The sequence below is a fragment of the Pseudopipra pipra genome, chromosome 2 (genome assembly GCF_036250125.1).
Source record: "Pseudopipra pipra isolate bDixPip1 chromosome 2, bDixPip1.hap1, whole genome shotgun sequence".
NCBI classification, from domain to species: domain Eukaryota; kingdom Metazoa; phylum Chordata; class Aves; order Passeriformes; family Pipridae; genus Pseudopipra; species Pseudopipra pipra.
The window spans coordinates 21,303,144-21,322,299 of NC_087550.1; the positions used below are offsets into that span (position 1 = coordinate 21,303,144).

The 19,156-nt window shown below is 39.8% G+C and overlaps 1 protein-coding gene across 3 annotated transcripts in view; it reads left to right on the top strand.

The window, feature by feature from the left end:
• Nucleotides 1-19,066, top strand: part of CMSS1 (cms1 ribosomal small subunit homolog) — a 222,489-nt gene extending 203,423 nt beyond the window's left edge. For all 3 annotated transcript variants that reach the window (XM_064644288.1, XM_064644287.1, XM_064644289.1), the window contains exons 3-10: nucleotides 2,653-2,724; nucleotides 5,711-5,840; nucleotides 8,604-8,663; nucleotides 9,365-9,467; nucleotides 11,045-11,105; nucleotides 11,958-12,045; nucleotides 13,856-13,944; nucleotides 18,357-19,066. In XM_064644288.1, the coding sequence (XP_064500358.1) occupies nucleotides 2,653-2,724; nucleotides 5,711-5,840; nucleotides 8,604-8,663; nucleotides 9,365-9,467; nucleotides 11,045-11,105; nucleotides 11,958-12,045; nucleotides 13,856-13,944; nucleotides 18,357-18,440 (687 nt within the window). In that variant the 3' untranslated portion in view covers nucleotides 18,441-19,066. The remainder of the gene's footprint in view (nucleotides 1-2,652; nucleotides 2,725-5,710; nucleotides 5,841-8,603; nucleotides 8,664-9,364; nucleotides 9,468-11,044; nucleotides 11,106-11,957; nucleotides 12,046-13,855; nucleotides 13,945-18,356) is intronic.
• Nucleotides 19,067-19,156: the final 90 nt, after the last annotated feature.

The following is a 19,156-nucleotide window of genomic DNA, read 5'->3' on the forward strand; positions in this document are numbered from 1 at the left end:
GAAGTACTTTAAACTGCAGATCATCAAAGATGTGTAAGTTTACAGCCATTTACAACCATGAAGTTTATGTTTTTCTTATGGCATGATTTTTAATGTCTGAATAAAGAGGAGTTGTTATTATTGCTGGGCTAATAATATACTATGTCTAAATACATATATTCAGTGTAAAGGAGGTAATTTTGAATCTTAACATGCTTCTCTAAGGAAGCAAGGCTTTGACTACAAGCCTGCTTTGTACTTGTATTGTCTACTGTGTGCTTCTGTTGCTGTTGAAAGGAAGGGTTACATACTGCCTTCAAAAAAGAAACCATGGTATTTGGTGATACTTTTAAACATCTGAATGAAGGGTTAGCAGTGAGAAGATTTTCTTGTAGAGAAAATTTTTCAGTTCTCTTGCAGGTTTCATTCTTTTCTCATGCAGATACTAACTGGGAGTGTTTTGCAGAGTTACATACATCAGATCACAATGTGTGTGAAGGGACAAATGGGCCCAGAGTGAATGAGTGACATTTTTCAATATGCTGGAAGAGTGATAGCACTACTAGGATAGGGAACCATCACACTTAGCCGGAGGACAGAGATTCAGGTTGGCTCCTTTCTGATTTTTTGGTTGATTGTTAGTATCCCTTGACTAAATCAATCCAAAGACTTGTTCTCTGCATAAAATATGATGTTGAAAATAGAATTTATTATTAAAACACCTGGCAAGTGGTCTTTGAGTACCTATGGACAGCTGGGATGCGTAAGGGTAGAGGAAAGGGTAGCTCTTTCAGTCTCAGTGTCTGGGAATGCTAATGGTAGGGATAGGAATGAAGAAACATATGATGGTGTTTTAAAAGCACTTGAATCAGAGTCAGGACAGAGATTTTTAAAATAGAAACAAACCAAAAATAAACCAAAAACGCTTATGTTAACCCTGGAACAAGTTTGTTAGTTGAAATTAATTTCTTCTTGCAGTATTCCCTTGATTTCTGGTGAAGATAACATGTGTTTATACCTGAGAAGATCACAGTGACAGATCTCTGTTGTTGGGGCAAGATATGGTCCCTACCTCACCTTCTCCTGGGTATTGATCTGGGCTGTGCTACATTCCAGTCCTGGTTGTAGAGTGTTTTGCTGGCTGTAGTCAGTCCCCAGCCAAATCTTCTCTGGTAGTTCTGAAGTTTCATTTCATTCCTCAAGCAGTTGCAGGGTCACTCCTGTACAATACTACAGCCTTTGCAAATGCAATGAGTCTGGTTGCCTCATGGCACAGAAAGCAGGAGCAAGCAATAGGACATTTGTTTGTGTTGAGCATGGTGGTTACCTCTTTTTATAGCTAACTTAGGGGAGCTAGGAGAAAAAGGGTACAGTAGGCATAATATGAACAATTAGTCTTCAAAACATGCTTCTGATAAGGATATGAGAGTGGGCTTGGAAAGGCACAAATGTGCTGGGTAGGGTCATGCAATACCAGTTGTTGTGAAGTGTCCTCCTGTTAAAGAGGGCCCAGAAAGGCCCAAATACTCTGGCCCTCTTGGCCTGCTTGAAGCAGCCCTTTAACAAGGGAACAAATGAACATCTCTGGCTTTCAGCTAGGCTCCCTATGCTGCTGATACTTTTCTTTCAGGCTTTCCCCAGGGAATAACACTGGATTTGCTGTTCCTAAGCTTTTTAATGCTCCATGTGATGAGTCTTCTCTACATTTTCTCACAAGAGCAGATTTTTCCAGCCAAATGCATCCTAATATCAGGGAACTTTTTCACTGCAGCTCAGCCTATTTTCCCATTACTCTTCATCAAGTCACTTATTAAGCTTTAAAGCCCCTCTGTGTAGATTAATTTGCATTTCCATGAGGTAAAAGTCCCCAAGAAGGCAAAAGAGAATTGCTGTGCTCAAAATAAGGAAAGCCTGTGCTTTGCTTCCTGTGTTTTGGACAATTTTAGGTGGATGAGGACAAATCCTATCCCTGGATCATGTGAACAGTGACTCTGGTACAAATGGACGAATTCAGCCTGTTTTCTCAGGCACAAAAGAGGGTTAGTGATAGCAGCATGTGTTGAACTATTCTGAAATGCAGCATGTATTTTTCTTGTGTGCATCTGACCCTGCCTGCTATGAGGAGACAAAGCAAGACTGGGGTAGGACAAATTTGAAACACGTTTTCCTAAATTTTACATTACAAGTGTAAAAGGAAATCCAGAGCATGATTGTTTCCAATTAATCTCGCCCAGTTCCATGCTACCTTTTACCATCTGGATGCTCACCTTAGACCCAGCTATTTTAGAACACTACTGGCAAAGTTTAGAAAAACTATCAAACACAATAATAGAGCTTAAAAATATAAAGTTTGTGATAGGTTTTGTTCATGTTTTCCTCATGCTGTTTTTTTCCAAAGTACCAAAACCTGCTTTTTACCACTTCATGGAATTACAACTGTACCTTGAATATTTCAACTTTCTGTTCTCTTACTCCCCTCTTGGTTACAACAGCGATCTCAATTCCAAAATTACTTCCTATACATGTAACTGTAAGAATTTGATCCCTTCTACAGGTGGAGAAGTTTGGTTTTATTTGTTTTCCCCTAACCCAACATTATGGTTTCTGTATCCCCTCTTACCTCCCTTTGGTGACTTTTTTTTCTTACTTTTTTTTTTTTAATGTGCTTTGCAGCCTACAGAGTGTTTTCTAAGTCAGCCTGAAGAAAAACAAGAGACCACTGTAAAGGCAAAGAGGAGAAAGAAGGTATGAATGTCCTAGAGTGTGTTTGGGTACTGGGCAGTGGGTGTATGTACTACAAGATTCATAATTCAGACAACCCCATAATGATGAGAAGTAATATGGTCATAATGTTGCATCTTCTTTTAGAGGAGAATAGAAATTCCTAATTTTTAGACCTCACTCAAAATACCTATTCCCAACCTAAACTTTGGCATTGTGTGTACACTCCACTCAAGGGTTGTACATGCCTGCACCCCACTTGCAAGGGTTGGCACACCAGGAAAGTGTGACTGTGTCAAAGGAAGGTGAAATTTCAGTTGCTGTAGAATCTGACCCCATTCCAGCTGCTGTTACGTCCTTTGAGCCAAAAGCTGCCCTCGTTCGTTCTTCTCCTCATAACATAAGTATATAAATAGATACTCTGTATTGTCCCTCTGGCCATGCTCCATCCTCACCCATGACATCCAACACACTCTGCAGCCTAAATGGTGATTATATGGCACCAGGCAAGTTAATTGTCTTTTAGGACAGACTGTAAATAGTTGGCTCCCTCACAAGGCTGAGAGGTGGCCTTTTTGTGTTATGTCAGGCCTCTTAATCATCTAGAGAATGGGAAGAGGGAAGAGTGGGATTTTGTTTTAAATGCGGCTCTGGCAGAAGTGACTGTGGTACTTACTGCACTGCTGCTGGAGCAAGGGCATCCCATGGCAGAAGCTGGCGAACTGACTGAACAAGGAGACCCCATTCTCAGGCAAACAACAGGCACTTAGTTACACCTTTGGTTTCAGTGGGGCCAGGCCACTAAGTTGACATAGACAGCCAGTCAAAAAATCCCATTAGGAAACATTTATTAGGTTGATCTATGGGTTCCAAACAAAATACTCTCTCCAAAAATAAGGAAGATGCTTTTAAGCATCTGGAATGAATTGGAAGAAAAATAATAAAACTATCTGCATAAGGAACATTTCCCCACAGCTCTTCTTGAAGAAAGAGAGTTTGCTCGGGTGTCCTTGCTCTTGCTCTTACAGAATTTCTCATTAGTATCAGGCTTCTCACCTCCAGAGGGTCATAAGTTTCCTGAAGGAGCCAAGTGGCCCAATGAATGATGTAATGGTCCTGTGGAACAGCATCTTACACTGAATTACCAAGTAAAATGAGCCTGATAGTTCTATCTTACTGCCTGCAAGAGGTTCACAAATGTGGGTCACTTAAGAGGCAGGTTGTGGGACAGGGGATGGAGAAAAGCCTTTGTGGTTGATAGGAGGAACAACAAAGAGGTTTGGTTGTGGGCCTCCCGCAGAGGCTGTCTGTGCTGCAGATGGCCTCTGGTCATTCTTTGGGAAGACCGTTGTTGCATGGCAGAAAAATACAACAGTGATAAAGGAGGGTGAATCTTGGGAAGGAATGCTACAGATTCAAGCACTGCAGAAACCTGCTGAACAGCCAGACATCCTCTGGAAAGTCTTCCAGGGACTGCAGGGGGCTTTGCACCAGGACAAAGGTAGACTGAGAGGAAGGCATAAGCACTTCATCTCCATTTGTCCCACCGTCAAAGGTTCACTTGGGGTCTTGCAAACACACAGGTGGCTTTTAGCAGAGGTGAAAGCAGTGGCCAAAGTGGCAGATGGTTGGAAGAGGCAGCTGCTTATTTTGCTTTTGCTGCTTCAGCTGCCCCCATATGGACCTTCCCTGTTCAGCCTTCTGCCCCTTATGCTGCTGTTATGGGAGCATTTGGAGTGTATTGGGAAAGAAGGAGAGACAGAGTGGTAGGAAATGGAAAAGAGGAGTGAGTGGGTGCTGAGATGGAATGAGGGAAAGAGGGATCACAGAAGGTCTGTCTCCTATGTTAAAGTTCCTGCCGTAGCTCTCTTCAAAATGTCCATTGATCTTTGCTGCCCCAGACCTTAGCCTGCCAAACTGAAGGTACCCACCATCCCTCCAAAGCTGCCACAAATTTTTCCAGGTCCAGCACATCTCTGTGAAGTCTCACTTTGCCTCGCAAATACATACCCTATTGCTCCATCCTAACCACACTCTTCTGCTCCTTTTCACTTCTGGGCTTATGCTGCCACATGTCCTCTTGATGGCAAGTTCCGTTTTGCTTACACAGCTGAGAAACCTTAAGCTGGCCTTCCAAAAATTAATCATATCTCAGCGAGAACAGGAGAGGCTTCACATTCTTGTCATTCTCTCCAGGTTGCCTCTGTCCTTGAAACTTTGCTGTTTTCTTACATGCTGACTGATCATTCAGATAACAGGAACCTTGGGCTATTCTACCCCCATGATCCTTTTAACTATGGGAGAAGATAAAGCAACACTTTCACTTTAGTGATAATTCAAGACCTGCTATTTGCTAACATTCCTAAGGTGTAAAACACAATCATTATGAACTCATATCCAGGTTCTACAAATTATTAGCTTGATTTAAAAATTATACAATTTGGAATAGCAGAGTAGCTGATGAACTCTTTCTGCTTGACTTCTGTTTTCTTTGTTAGCTTTTAAATAATTTTCATCAGCCTGGCATGGTATTCTGTGAGTAAAGCTAATAAGTCCTTCCAAAACAGATAGATAGTTACTCTATTTTAATCAAAATATGACCAAATCTTATATAGTCATCTGATTCCTGTTGTTACACTTTAAGAATAATAAATTAAATAAATTATAAAAAAAAATAATTCAAACTGATACTTAAAGGTAGTAATAGCAAAACTCAAAAAAGCAGCTTTCAATTATATTTTTGTTACACTGATATTTCAGGTGAGTTCACAAGACTTTTTGTGTACAGGCTCCCAGACCGTCTCATCAAAGTATCTCAAGTATCTGCATTCCCACTAAAGACAAAGGGAATCTTTTCCCATTATAAGGTGTTTTTCCACTTAAGCTGTAATTAAACAAATACAACTGTATGAATTATGGAGGAACATTTATTTATGATGTTGTTAGCTAGCCAAAGAGCAGCAGAAAATATAAAAATACCATACTTAACCCATTTTACTTGTCTTTTTAGAAGAAAATTTCTGATATTCTGCAAAAAACTGCTTCAAAACCTGGTGTCCCTGAAGATCTACAAAATCTGCTCAGTCAGCATTTTGGTGAAAACCGTTCAGTGATTGAAATAGAGGAATTAAAGCTCTCAGGTAACTTATCCTGTATTTAATATATAAATAATGGGTTTTTCATTATGCTGTTGAGTTCTTTTTGTGCAGAAGAAAAGTGATTTTTGGGATAGGTCTTGAGTTGTACTTTTTAATGGAAATATTTTCTTACACTATATACTAATTTGCTGTTTAAGTTGAGATGTCAGTTTCTTTGGAATAATTGTGAGGTTTCTTGGAGTCACAGAAATGAAACATTGTTTAAATGTGTCCTTTTATTGTAAAGTATTAATTTCTGGGGCTCACTTTCTAGTAGAAATTATATGATTCCTAATAGTAGCTTCCAAGATGCTTAGGGAGTGGAACTGTATTTTGTTTCTGAGATATCTGGGTCAATCCAGATGCATAATAGGAGGGCTGACAGGAGTAAACCAAGAAATAATGCGACATCATTCTGACATGGTTATGAGATGTTTAACACAATGGTTTTTCAAGGAATGGCACGAATTGAGATGGTAATTTTGGTCCACATTGGAAGTGACCAAGTTTTAACCATGAAAAGGACCCTCTTTGTCCCCTGTATTCTGCCTCCAGTTAGAAGCCAGTGATAGAAAAGGCAAAAAGCAGGACAGAGCAGGATTAGCTTTTGTCTGTTGGAGGTTGCATTAGAGATGATGGCAACACTGAACTTCTCTGCCTCTTACTCTGCAGATAGAGACACTGTCCAGTATTTTTTGGCAGTGCTTATGAGGAGCAAACAGCCTGCTAACTAACCTGCATTCACCTTTTGTACTTCTTGAACTGTTAGAGACCTTTGCCAAATAGAGAAGCTGTCTAGACCAGCAGTACTTTTTCTCTTTTAGTGCATAAGCCTGTCTTTCTAGATAAATATGCTCTTCCTTATCACCCATTTTTTTAGGTTGACCCTCCTTTATTTCTGTGGGGCAGGTTCAGCTTTCTTGTTGGATCAAGAAAACCTGGAGAAGTCCCATACAGATTGCTTTGAAAAGCTTGTGTTAAGTACTTTTGGTCCTATAAGGTTTTTAGAAAATAATAAATTGCTTTGATTTCTTTCTTATTAGAAGAGCCCTTTGGGCTAGTGAAGTGACCCATTTCCATATGGATTGGATCTTGGGTTGGATGGAGATATTTTTTCTTAATTTTTATGCTGGGCCTTGAAAGCTTAGAGTGCCAAGGAGTTTATGAACTTGTACGGTTGTCAAGTCGTTCACGTCAAAGCACTAAGCAAATAACAAGCAACTATTTTGGAGTTGTGTGTTCCTGTTAACTGACAAACTGCAGAAGGCCAGGTTTGTAGTCAGCATGGACTCTTGCTGCAGTCTGGAGCTATGTGTTTCTTTCCTCATTTCTGAAACTTTCATTTAAAATTGTTGTACATACTCCAGTGTTGCTGGACTGTTGGTGAGAAGTCAGGGACTGAAGCTCTGTCCTTCAAAACCGTCTCTTGAATTGTTCAGTCATTAATGAGACAATGTATTAAGAAAGGCAGCCCCTGTCTTTCCCCACCAGCATCAAGTGCATCTTTTAAACATGATTTTTAAAGTAAATCAGCTGCTGATCCCTCAGTTGTACACATTCATTTCCTTTGGAGCTCAAGTCCCAGTAAATGTCAATCTCTGGATTTAATAGATCAATGCAAAATAAAAGTTTTTAGCAAGACAACACCCATTAAATGAAAACTATAATAATGGAGAGTGGCTGTCCTCAAGAAAGTGCACAGACCGGACTTCAGCCAGGCATTAGCTACAAACCACATTTGTCACACTCTCTGTTCCAGTGAAAACCATGGATTGATGCTGTCAGCATCTGCACAATGCACCATCCATGTGAACATGAATAACATCTTTAAGAAACCTTTCTAATTCAGTTAAAATATGTCAACAAACATCCATAGACAGATGCTCTGATGTGTGTGCTTCATGATGACAAATATGTAGGTCCTTAAAGACAGAATTGTTAATATTCTGCAGGAGCATGTTGTTCCATCAGGCAAAGAACCCTTTACATCAGTAGCAAGTTTTCAGACCATCAAATTTTAATCACCTTCTTAAGAACTTAGACTGTCTATATAAACAGAAAGGACCTTCCAAAGAACCTGTTATGATCTTGTCTTTCTTCATTGCCTTTATATGAAGCTTGAAGTTAAAAGGGCATGTCTGCCACAGAGTGCTTTTAAAAGACTTACTAGTTAACGTAGTGACCAGGGAAGAGAAAGTCAGTAGGAAATGAAGGGAGACAAAGGCATTAAATTCAGTGGAGGTGTTGCCATTAGGGTCAATATAGTTAGGTAGATTACCACGATGTGAAAGGCCAGAAAGTGGAACAAACTTACTGACAGGTAGGTTATTGGTAGGTTCTTGCATTTACACAGTATGAATTGTCTGGGGGACGTACAAGCGTATTTCGTTGTAGGTGCATTGGAGGAACAGTCCAGCACTGTGAGCCTTTTGGCTAAGACTTTTGATTCATTGTGGCAAAGACATATGAAAAAATATTTTCAGGTATGTGATCACACCTGTGCAGCCCTGTATTCATGGTTTCATAGTGGGAGAAAAGAGAGGAATTGCAGTTGAGTTGAGAGATTTTACCTTCATGGATTTAGCCAAGATGAAATTTCAACAAGAAGTGTACATTAATTTTTGTTTCAGAAATGGTAATTTATTGATGATGGATTTTACACTGTTGGGTTTTAATCAATATAACTAGTGGTTATGCTGCAAACATATATTCTCCCTTTGCTGTTAAAATGCATCAACAAAAATATTTTTTCCTTTATGTTTTCAGATTCCTGTTTTTTGCCATCCAATGATCTCACGCACAGTTTTTCTTCATACCTGAAGGAAAGTGAGTTAAAATGTTGATCTGGGTGAGACAAAAGTTGTATGAAAAATATTATTAAGGCAATATTATGGCATTTTTTATCTGTAGCTCCAAATATCGTTTATTATGAAATATTAATCACTTTAAGTGGTTTTTCATATTTTTTTATAACAAGTCTTGTTTTTCTGTCTCTTTTATTCTATCTTTTTTTTTTTTTTGTATCAAAATGTTCTGGGGTTTTTTTTCATTGCTAGGGATTATTTGTCAGTAATTTATTGTGGCTTCTTAAGTAGGTGTATGTATTGTCTGACAGTAAAAATCCTGCAGCTGTCTGCTGACATGAACCAAGAGAATTTTTATTCTCTTTTATAGTTATATAGAACTTCTTGTCTGGTAAATGTTTCTTTTCAGTTGGTTTTCTCTAATACAAATTGCCGTATGTGGCAAATGAAGGCACATTTGCCTGTCACCTTACAAACTATTGATTATTAAAGCTTATCTAATTTGTTCAGTTATGTGATATTTCTGTATTTTATTTATTTTGGGCATTTCTTTCTCCAGTTTCTCAGCCGTGACTAAATGTAGAAGTGTTGCCAAAGATCCAGACCTCATAGGAGTCAGCATGTGTGTTCTCGCTGCTGGCTACCGTTCATCATGTACTCCTGTAATTTAAAATTGTGGCATGTAGTACTTTCTCTGTGTGTTCAAGGGCTTTTTCATTGCAGTCTGTCCTAAGTGGGCAAAACTCCGTAGAAACCACAAGGAGAAGAAGTCAGTGGTGATGCTGGTTATCTGCAGTTCTGCCCTTCGCTCCTTGGAACTCATCAAGTATGTCGATAGCAAATGTTGTGTTGAGGTTGGCAGTCAGTCAGAGGTTTTGTCTTGGAACCACAGACATAAAGGCAAAACTGGGACGCTGTCCTCTGCTAGCCAGTAAATTCACTGACTCACACTGATGCAATATCCCTTCCTTCTTTAGACTCTGGGAGTGTGGTATTCGGTTTAGACTAAAGTAACACTCAGTACTTCAGTTGCCTGGAAATGTTACTTTTGTTAAAAACCAAAAATAAAGTGTAACCAAGTTGAGGGAAACATGCAACATGTTGTACTTGGGAACAGAGCAAATGCAAAAAGCATCAAGATCCAACACTAGGAACCATGGACTTTGCATCAAAGGCAGTGAGGGCATGGCATTCCAGGGCCTCAAGTGCCAGTGTGGCCTGAGAGCCTCCAGGTCTGTATCAGTGTTCTCAGCTGGCTCTGGGTGAGAAAACTGCTGTGCAGTGGTGACAGTTTTCAGTGTTCCCTGTCCTCTTTTCTCTCTTCTCCTCTTTTCTCTCTTCTCCTCTCTTCTCTCTTCTCCTCTCTTCTCTCTCCTCCTCTCTCCTCTCTCCTCTCTCCTCTCTCCTCTCTCCTCTCTCCTCTCTCCTCTCTCCTCTCTCCTCTCCTCTCTCCTCTCTCCTCTCTCCTCTCTCCTCTCTCCTCTCTCCTCTCTCCTCTCTCCTCTCTCCTCTTTCTCACTCCAGAAGTCTTAATGACTCTGATGAATTAATGTATACGTCACAAATTTCATGTTTGTCTTCTGTGTCTTGAGCACATTTCCTGTGATTACCTGTCAGTGCCAAATGAGGTTCAGAGCTGGAAAGTTTAACTCCATGACACAGACAGAAGCATAGATAAGGCAGATGTGCCAGTAGTGCTTAGCCCCTGCATGCAGAAAGTAGCATCTGAGGCTTAGGTGGTTTGTATGTATACTTGTATATACAAACCTTTAGCTGTGCAAATTGAAAATTCAGCACACTGAATAAAACATGCAGACAAAGCTGTCTTAAGCAGCATTCAGCAAATATTGAATATGTTGTCTCCTGCTTGATTAATACATAACATAGCATTGTTCCTGTGTGCCAAAGTAAAATATCAGAAAAACACGTCAGGGTTTCCAACAAATGAGTTTTGGTTAACTAGAATTTGGGCAATCTCTGCAGTGAAGACTGTGGCTGCAGAAAGACTATAAAATGTGGGTTGATCCATTCCTTTTGTGTGCACACACATTCGTGCCTGTATCTCAGTAACTGAGTTATTTTTTAGTTAGGATTTGGTGATTAATCAGCTTTGAACTAAGTTAGCTGTGAAAGCATAGGCCATAATTATTGAATATTATCTGAAAAGCTGTCTAAACAATATTGCCCCCTACTGATATCTTCTACTGTGTCTGTCCAGTTGTGGATCCTGTTGATAAGTAGCAAACAAGAATGTACATAGTGTTCAGAGTACAAGCAGGGTTCACTGGGGGACTGTGTGTCTCAAGCATATTGAGAAATGCCAGTTAGTTTTGCTTTCTTCATGTGTGGTCTTAATCCCAGCCCTGATTCATGCATTTCATTGTTCATTTTTTTTATTGCTAGGTCAATGACAGCATTTAAAGGAGACTGCAGAGTCCTCAAGTTGTTTGCAAAGCACATAAAGGTAGGGAATTTTAACAGAGCAAATAAACAACTAAATAATGTCATACCATTTTCTTTTAAAGTCATTTGGCTGTAGTGCCTTTCATATAGTGTTCATATAAAGTTCCTTCCTTTAGATAAAGCTTCCTTTGGTAACCCATTGCTGCAGTGTGAGGAATCCAGCCAAACAGCATCTCCAGTAACTCTGGTGCAGCTCTTGGCAGAATGTAGATGCTTTTGCATGTGCTATGTTTTAAAGATGTTCCACATCCCCATGAAGTGTTCATTCAAGTGCCTTTTGGCTGTTGAAATAGAAGGCTGCACACATAGGTCCGTGGAAGCAAACTGTACCAGCACCCACATTTGGATTCTGGCAATTGAATGCCTGGATACCCCATATCCATACCTGTCAGAAAGCACAAGTACTGGGGATACTGGAAGTAATAAGCAAACACTTGGCCTTAGATATGAACGCTGTCAAACCCACAAATGTCACTTGCTTTATTTCACCTTTCTCCAGTATCTTTATCTTGAAGGACTTCAGAGTTAATTCAAGTTTGTCAGTTTTCCAGAGAATTTGCTTAAATGCTGAAGGAATCTTACTGTTCTCACCTCCAAAAATAGTTGGTGCAACAGCAGATTTTCAAAGTTGAAAATGATTGAACTTCTAGAGAAGTGTGATGCCCAGCTGGCTTGTTATATTTCTTTAACTTTCTTCCAGATCTGACAGTTTGAAAGACAGATAGGATTTGTTACTTGGTGGTATTCTAGAAAGAGATACTATGAGATCTTGTATTTATTTCCAACTCTTTGAAAAGAGATTTTAAAACAATTGTGGGTTTACTCTGTTTTTTTCTTTCTCTCTTCAATTTAGATAAAGGAACAGATGAATATGTTGGAGAAAGGTGTGTTCCACATTGGGGTTGGAACTCCTGGGAGAGTAAAAGCACTAGTGGAGCAAGGTAGGAGAAAAGGAGGGTTTTCTCCCTAGGTTTCTCATATTTGGTCTCATGTGAAGTGAGACTTCAATTGGTTTTGAAGTGCTTAAGTTGACATGCATCTGCTGATTTGGTTACTAAACTGTACAGTTCTGTTTCTCTACTTGTACTGTGTCAGTCAAAATAAGGTCAAGATTCTAGTGGTTGGTTTTACGATCACTCTAAGCTGGCATAAGTCAGTATTAGCAGAGAAAGGCAGAGTAATACTTCCTCACTCCTGCTGATCAGTGCTCACCTATTCCCCCTTCCTGCTTCATGTGCCAGCCCAAGACACTGTTTGGCAGCTCACAGTGAACTGACCCCAATTAAAACAAAACCAGTGTGCACACAAAATCAGGTAATGAGCAGGCAGAGGTGGGGGACTTCCTCTTTTGGTGGGAATACTGATTTATGCTGACTTGAAAGTGATTGCAAAACCACAGTGTAAGATTTAAAGCTCGAGGAAACCAAACAATACAAGTGAATCAAAAAGAAATAAAGGCAGAAGTCACTGTATCATATGTCACTCTGATCTTAGTGTAAACTTTTGTGAGGGATGAATGAAAGATCTGCTTGCTGATTTGATCCTGTTTCTGTTTTAGCTGTAATAAAATTAATTATTCTATATAAATCTCCTTTTCTCTTTCCAAATTTTGAGTACTTTTACCTACTCAATAGAGAGTTATATACAAAGAAAAACAAACAACAAAATGACAAGATGACAAGGCAATTCTTTCCATTCCTTTTTCTAAACACTGCCTTGCTCTGACTGTGGTCTCTTAGTCAGGGACTGGCTGTGGATTGGGACTCTACTGCCCCTTCCAAAAGAGTACAGGAGTAACATAGTTTTTTTGCTTCTTTTGTCATCCACCAACATTAAATTGTTAGTGCTCAGCATGTCAGCACATTGCTGTGAGGATGGTGAGGCACTGGAACAAGTTGCCCAGAGAAGTTGTGGATGCCTCATCCCTGGAAGTGTTCAAGGCCAGGTTGGATGGGGCTTTGAGCAACCTGGTCTAGTGGAAGGTGTCCCTGCCCATGGCAGGAGGTTTGGAACTAGATGATCTTTAAGGTTCCTTCCAACCCAAACCATTCTGATTCTCTGTTAGGTAGAGGCAATTTATAGCATGGACACAAGATGTGTCATCATATCCTAAGGTCTAGTTCTTTTTTGACACTTTAGTGTTGCAGTACCAGGTCACTTAGAAAATGGAGAGGAATCAAAACTGTAGGGAAAAAATGGTGGGCATTTTGTAGAAGACCAGGGAAAAAATAGGAGAACAGCTGAAAGGCAAGTTCAGAAGGGCCTTTTTTTTTTTCACCACTATTTATTTGAAGGATAAAGGGATTCTTCAGCAGCACCACTGACCTGACTCACTTTCACATGGCACCCAGTCCTGTAAATTGCTGCACACCATCAGTTCCCATTAATGTGAATTTTCAGACTAGGGTCTTTGTAACTTACCAGTTACAACATCAGCTGTGGAAATTCAACTCCTGCGGTTTCATCAAGAGGAAGCTTGAGGAATTATTTTCTGGCAGGATGTTAAGCTCTTGACAAGCCTGGCAACAGTAGTTGTTCTGCTTTTGTGTTTATCTTCCAAAAAGGCATGGGATTATGTGGCTAAGGGAGTTTGCAGTGTCAGTGGATTAGTTTTCCAACCAGCAAATGTAGTACTTAAGTGTTCAAAGACTAGATTCCTTGGAAACAGACAGCAGAAGATGTAAAAGCCAAAAATCATTTTGATAAGCACGTCATAGTATCTTGGTAGTAAAATTTATGTTGCCTTTTTAGATGGCCTGTGCTTGAACTCCACCAAATATATGATTCTGGATTGGAACTGGAGAGATCAGAAACTAAGGAGAATGATGGACATCCCTGAGGTATTGTATAAGCACCTATATATATTATGTTCTGTGTATTCATTACTTTTGATTCTAGTTCTCAGAACTTTGTCAGTTAAATTTTCTTTCTGTCTTCAGTGATACAGAAACACAGAGAAGTTAACATTGTCTGATAAATCTGTGCTCTCAGGTCTTGAAATTACCTCCTGAGAAAGATTTTTTTCCTTTATTGTTCCAAGTCAGAGCTGTGAATTCTGTGGTTGTGCTGTGAGTTTCCCCTGTTTATGCTAGATAGTTGTTCTGCCTGTTCCCAGGAAGTTCTCTCAGTAAGAAGACTTTGTACAAAATCCTAGACTTTGACAAGTTGGAGGGCTGAGCAATCATCAGTTATATGAAGTTTAACAAGGGAAAGTGCTGGATTCTGCACCTGGGATGGGGCAACCCTGGATGTTCATACAGACTGGGGAATAAGCTGCTGGAAAGCAGTGCCATAGAAAGGGACCTGGGAGTCCTGGTCAACAGCAAATTGAATATGAGTCAGCAGTGCCCTGGCAGCCAAGAGGGCCAACCGTGTCCTGGGGAGCATCAGGCAAAGCATCGCCAGCCGGTCGAGGGAGGGGATTGTCCCCCTCTGCTCTGACCTGGTGTGGCCTCACCTTGAATATTGTGGCAGTTTTGGTCACAGCAATTATAAGAAAGATATTAAGCTCTTAGACAGTGTCCAAAGGAGGGCAACGAAATGGCGAAGGGCCTTGAGGGGAAGCCGCGTGAGGAGCAGCTGAGGTCACTTGGTCTGTTCAGCCTGGAGGACACTGAGGGGAGACCTCATTGAAGTTACAACTTCCTTGTGAGGGGAAGAGGGGAGGCAGGCACTAATCTCTTCTCTGTGGTGACCAGTGACAGGACCCATGGGAATGGCCTGAAGTTGTGTCAGGGGAGGTTTAGGTTGGATATTAGAAAAAGGTTCTTCACCCAGAGGGTGGTTGGGCACTGGAACAGGCTCCTCGGGGAAGTGGTCACAGCACCAAGCCTGATAGAGTTCAAGAAACATTTGGACAATGCTCTCAGGCACATGATGCGATTCTTGGGTTGGTCCTGTGCAGGGCCAGGAGTTGGACTTCATGCTCCTTATGGGTCCTTTTCAACTCAGAATATTCTGTGATTCTATGAAAAGTTTCCTCAAAAACTAAGTAAAACTTTGGACAAGCATTTATTTTTCTCCATCTGAGAGTAAGATAACGTCTTGTAAGTAAGTCTTCAGACAATTCTCTCATTTTTTTTCTTTTTCTTTCTTTTACCTTTTTTTTACAAGACATAGGGTGCAAACTATTTAGAGCCATCCATCATCTGCAGATTCCTGTCAGGGTAATTCCCAATTATTTTCAATTCTGTAGTCCAGCTTTTGTATTTATTGCTGTGACAAGATATGTTTACCATATGCTGTGGGCCATCACCTGGTATCTAGCCAGATGAAGAGCCAGACTCCTCCATTAGTGGTTGTTACAAAGCTCGCAGATTCCCGCCCAGTGTTTTCATTCTTTTGCACATTAGAGCAGGCCTACATGCAGAATCTCCAGGGAAGAGGACTTTTTTTGCCTATGGACATTACGCTGAAGTGAAACACTTTATCAGTCATTAATCCATCCATGTACTTGAATGTGCTGCATTTTACAGTCACACATATACGAAGATAGATGTTTCTAATAATCTCAAATAATCTCAGGCAACTAACAGCAAGACAAGAGGGCATGGCCTGAAGCTGTGCCAGGGGAGATTTAGGTTAGATATTAGAAAGAATTTCTTTACAGAAAGGGTAATCAGACATTGGAATGGGCTGCTCAGGGAAGGGGTGGATTCTCCATCCCTGGAAGTTTTTAAGATAAGACTGGATGTGGCACTTAGTGCCATGGTCTAGCAACTGCAGTGATGTTGGATCAAGGGTTGGACTTGATCTCGGAGGTCCCTTCCAACCCAGCTGATTCTATGATTCTGTGAAAGGGCCCCGCAAAAAAATACATTGCAGAAATGACGTAGCAAAAAAACCTGGCTTTGCTTTTTGGAGGCAAGGGGGCTCCCTCGTGTGGTTAACGCACAAGGCTTTTTTGTATGATGTTGGCACATATCTCTTAAGTTTCTTAAAGAGCAGAAAACACAAATTCGCAGACATAGCAGTATGAAAGGTGCTGATTGCAGTGGGATGGATTTTTTAAGTCAACTGAAGTAAATATGCATACTGTAGAACATAGGAGATGCACCTCTAAAAAACAAAGATTATCATTTCATTCTGGGCTATTGCAGGCTATTGAACTATACCCTTCAGCTCACTCTAGTTAATACCACAGCATTTCTGCATGTCTGTCTAGGAATGGAGGCAAAAAATTGTGACTCCGAGTGTGTTTTATAAAGGCAAAATCTTAAGGTTATCTTAGCATAAAAAGCTAAGGCTTAGTTCAAGGTAAACCCAAGTAAGTAAATATGTTACGCCTTCATTTATAGTGTTAGTATAAACAGTAGATATTGATGTGTGATTACAAACCAGTGAATATGTAATTACAGAAAAATCTTCAAACCTGCACTTGGCTCAGGTAACACAACATACAGAAAGATTTTTGACATTTTGAGCTGTCTAAGTGGAGTATCTTGCAGCAATTTTTCCCACTGCAGACCTCAGGCAGATTCCTGAAAGTTACCTATGAGGAATGTCAGCAATGAAAGATATGCAAATAATGTCTTGGTGATAAGGCATCTTAACACCACATAGAAACCAATGGGATGTTGTATCAACTTGTAGACTTGAAATATGGAATACAGTCTTAGCTTTTCTAATTGTATAAAAATTGTCGGATACATGCTATGGATAAGTCTTCTCAGAGAGCAAATATAGTACCAGAAGCATAATTGAGAGAACTGGAGGTTTGACATACTAAGTTCTTTCATCCAGTGTTAGTTGTAAAGGAAAAATTGTATACTTAAAATTAGAAACGAAGCATACTGGCCTATTTTCAGTGCAAACCTCAATTGTTAATAACTTCTTTGCATATTTAAGGTGCCACGTTGCTAAATTTCATTGTAATTACACCAGAAAGCAAAACCAGCTGGAAGCACCTGTCCATTCTATTTGCTGGTTTTGTGCTCACCCAGAGAATTATGTACACAGTGGTATATTCTGATAAATACATGATTTTAAAAACCCGTGAATCTTTCCACATGACAGTTCTGTATCCCATGACGTCCACATAATGGATAGTGCCCTGATCCACTGCTCTGTGAGTCGCCTCAATATCTCATTAGTTAATACTGTTGGATTTTTTTATTCTCTGTTTGTGTCTCCTGCTTCATTCATCCCAGACAATGGAGAGAAGGAGATAAAAAGAAAGCTCTCAAAGAAACCACAGGAGGGATGAATGAGTTTATCAGACTTTGTCTTGGCACACTGGAGTTATAGTAAAGCATAAAGGTCTAAATAAAAATTGATTGTATACTTTTTGATCTGACCAAAGGACGAGCTTCCTGCTTTGAAAGATTTTATGTACAGAGGTTGATGGCAATACAGAGCTACCTCAACTTCTCAAATTACTTGTTCATAAGATTCAAGTGGAGTTTTTTTCAACAAAAAAAAATATTGTATTGTCTGCAAACAATACACAGACTGAGCCTTCAGTAAGTTTGAAAATATGGAAGGTTGAAGTTTCAGGCTTCATGAAAGTAAAAAGGATTGTGAGAGGTGGAAAAGGTTTGTGAAAGAAAGACAACTGTTTATACCTTCATGTAGCACATCCAGTGTGGAATAGAGATTGGTGAGGCTTTCTTACATCATTTGTTCCTGTGCAAAGTGGAGACATAGAAGGGTATAATCCTGAGAGAAAACTTCAAATAAGTTATTTCTAAGTGGGAAGAGGGTGCTATAAGGGAACTCTGGACTAACCATGATGATAAAGAATCTTGTGTTCCCTTTGAAATAGGTAGTCGATATTTACTCTGTAATGCATTTGTCTTTTATCTTTAGATAAGCAATAAGCTACAGCCATATCTGTGTTATAAGCCAAAGTCCTTTGCATGCAGCACATACAGACCTGACCTTCAGGCTCACTTTCATTCAGGTGTCTCAAACACAGACAACGCTGTGCCAGTGGTACTGCCTTTCATCTACTTGATGCCAGTTGTTACTCTGTAAAGCCCTATAGGGATTTTCCAGCCCAGGATGGACATTTTGCTCTGGCATGCTTTAACTGCTTACCAGTGACAGCTTTTCTGTAGCCATGTTATTTGGGACTTCAGGAGTTGTAATTGTACTTCGGGGTTGTAGAGCAAATGCTAGATGTTTTAGAAAATGGGAGCATTCTAGAGGACCTTGTATGGGAATTTTTTTAATTCCTAGTCCTGTAGTAAGATATCTGAATAAATAAATACTCAATATCTTTTTATGCTTTCTTTGACTTTGTTTTCTTTAGATAAAGAAAGAAACAATTGACCTACTGGAGATGAGTATTATAAAGCTGTGCAGAGAGGGGTCTGTGAAGCTGGGACTTTTTTAATGAGTTTACCAACAAGGAAGTAATTTGCAGCTGCATTTTACTATTGTCCTGTCTGCAATTGGCAAGTGATAAACAGGTGATGAAATCAAGAGTTTTGACTTTTCAGACATCTGTCAAGACAGCAAGAATGCACATTACAACTTTTTCTGAGTTTCCTTTTCTTTTAATAATAAAAGAGAAGTTTTGTTTGTAGTTCTAGTGTGATTTTTATTGCAGGAACAACGTCATACTGAAATTAGAATTACGTTATTGCTTTCACCTGCTAGATTTAGTACTATATGTCACTATTAAGACTTCAAAGATGAGCAAACCTGAGTGTGCAAGTCTTTGTACAGCTCAATTTTCTGTTCTCTTCTGCTTTCCCAAAGGAGACATGTATTTCTCTCATGAGAGTGGTAATCTAGTTCTTGCCCTCGAAGGTCCTTGCAAAAGTTGTACGAATTTCAGTAACAGGTCAAAAAGATATTTTTCACCTACCTGTACTAGAGCTGGCCAAATGCTGTTTTTTGCTTTTACATGATAAATTATCTGTATATTATATCAAGATTTTATTCTGGTTAAACTGTTGAAATGTGCCAAAAATATTCTTCTGTTTGTCCACTGAAATTAAAAGGAGATGAACTCTGGGTGTTTCTTCTGTCATTGTGGATAGTAGGGAATGGATGGATTCTTTTTCAGAGAACAAGGTGAACAGAGGTGATCAAATCATCAGTATC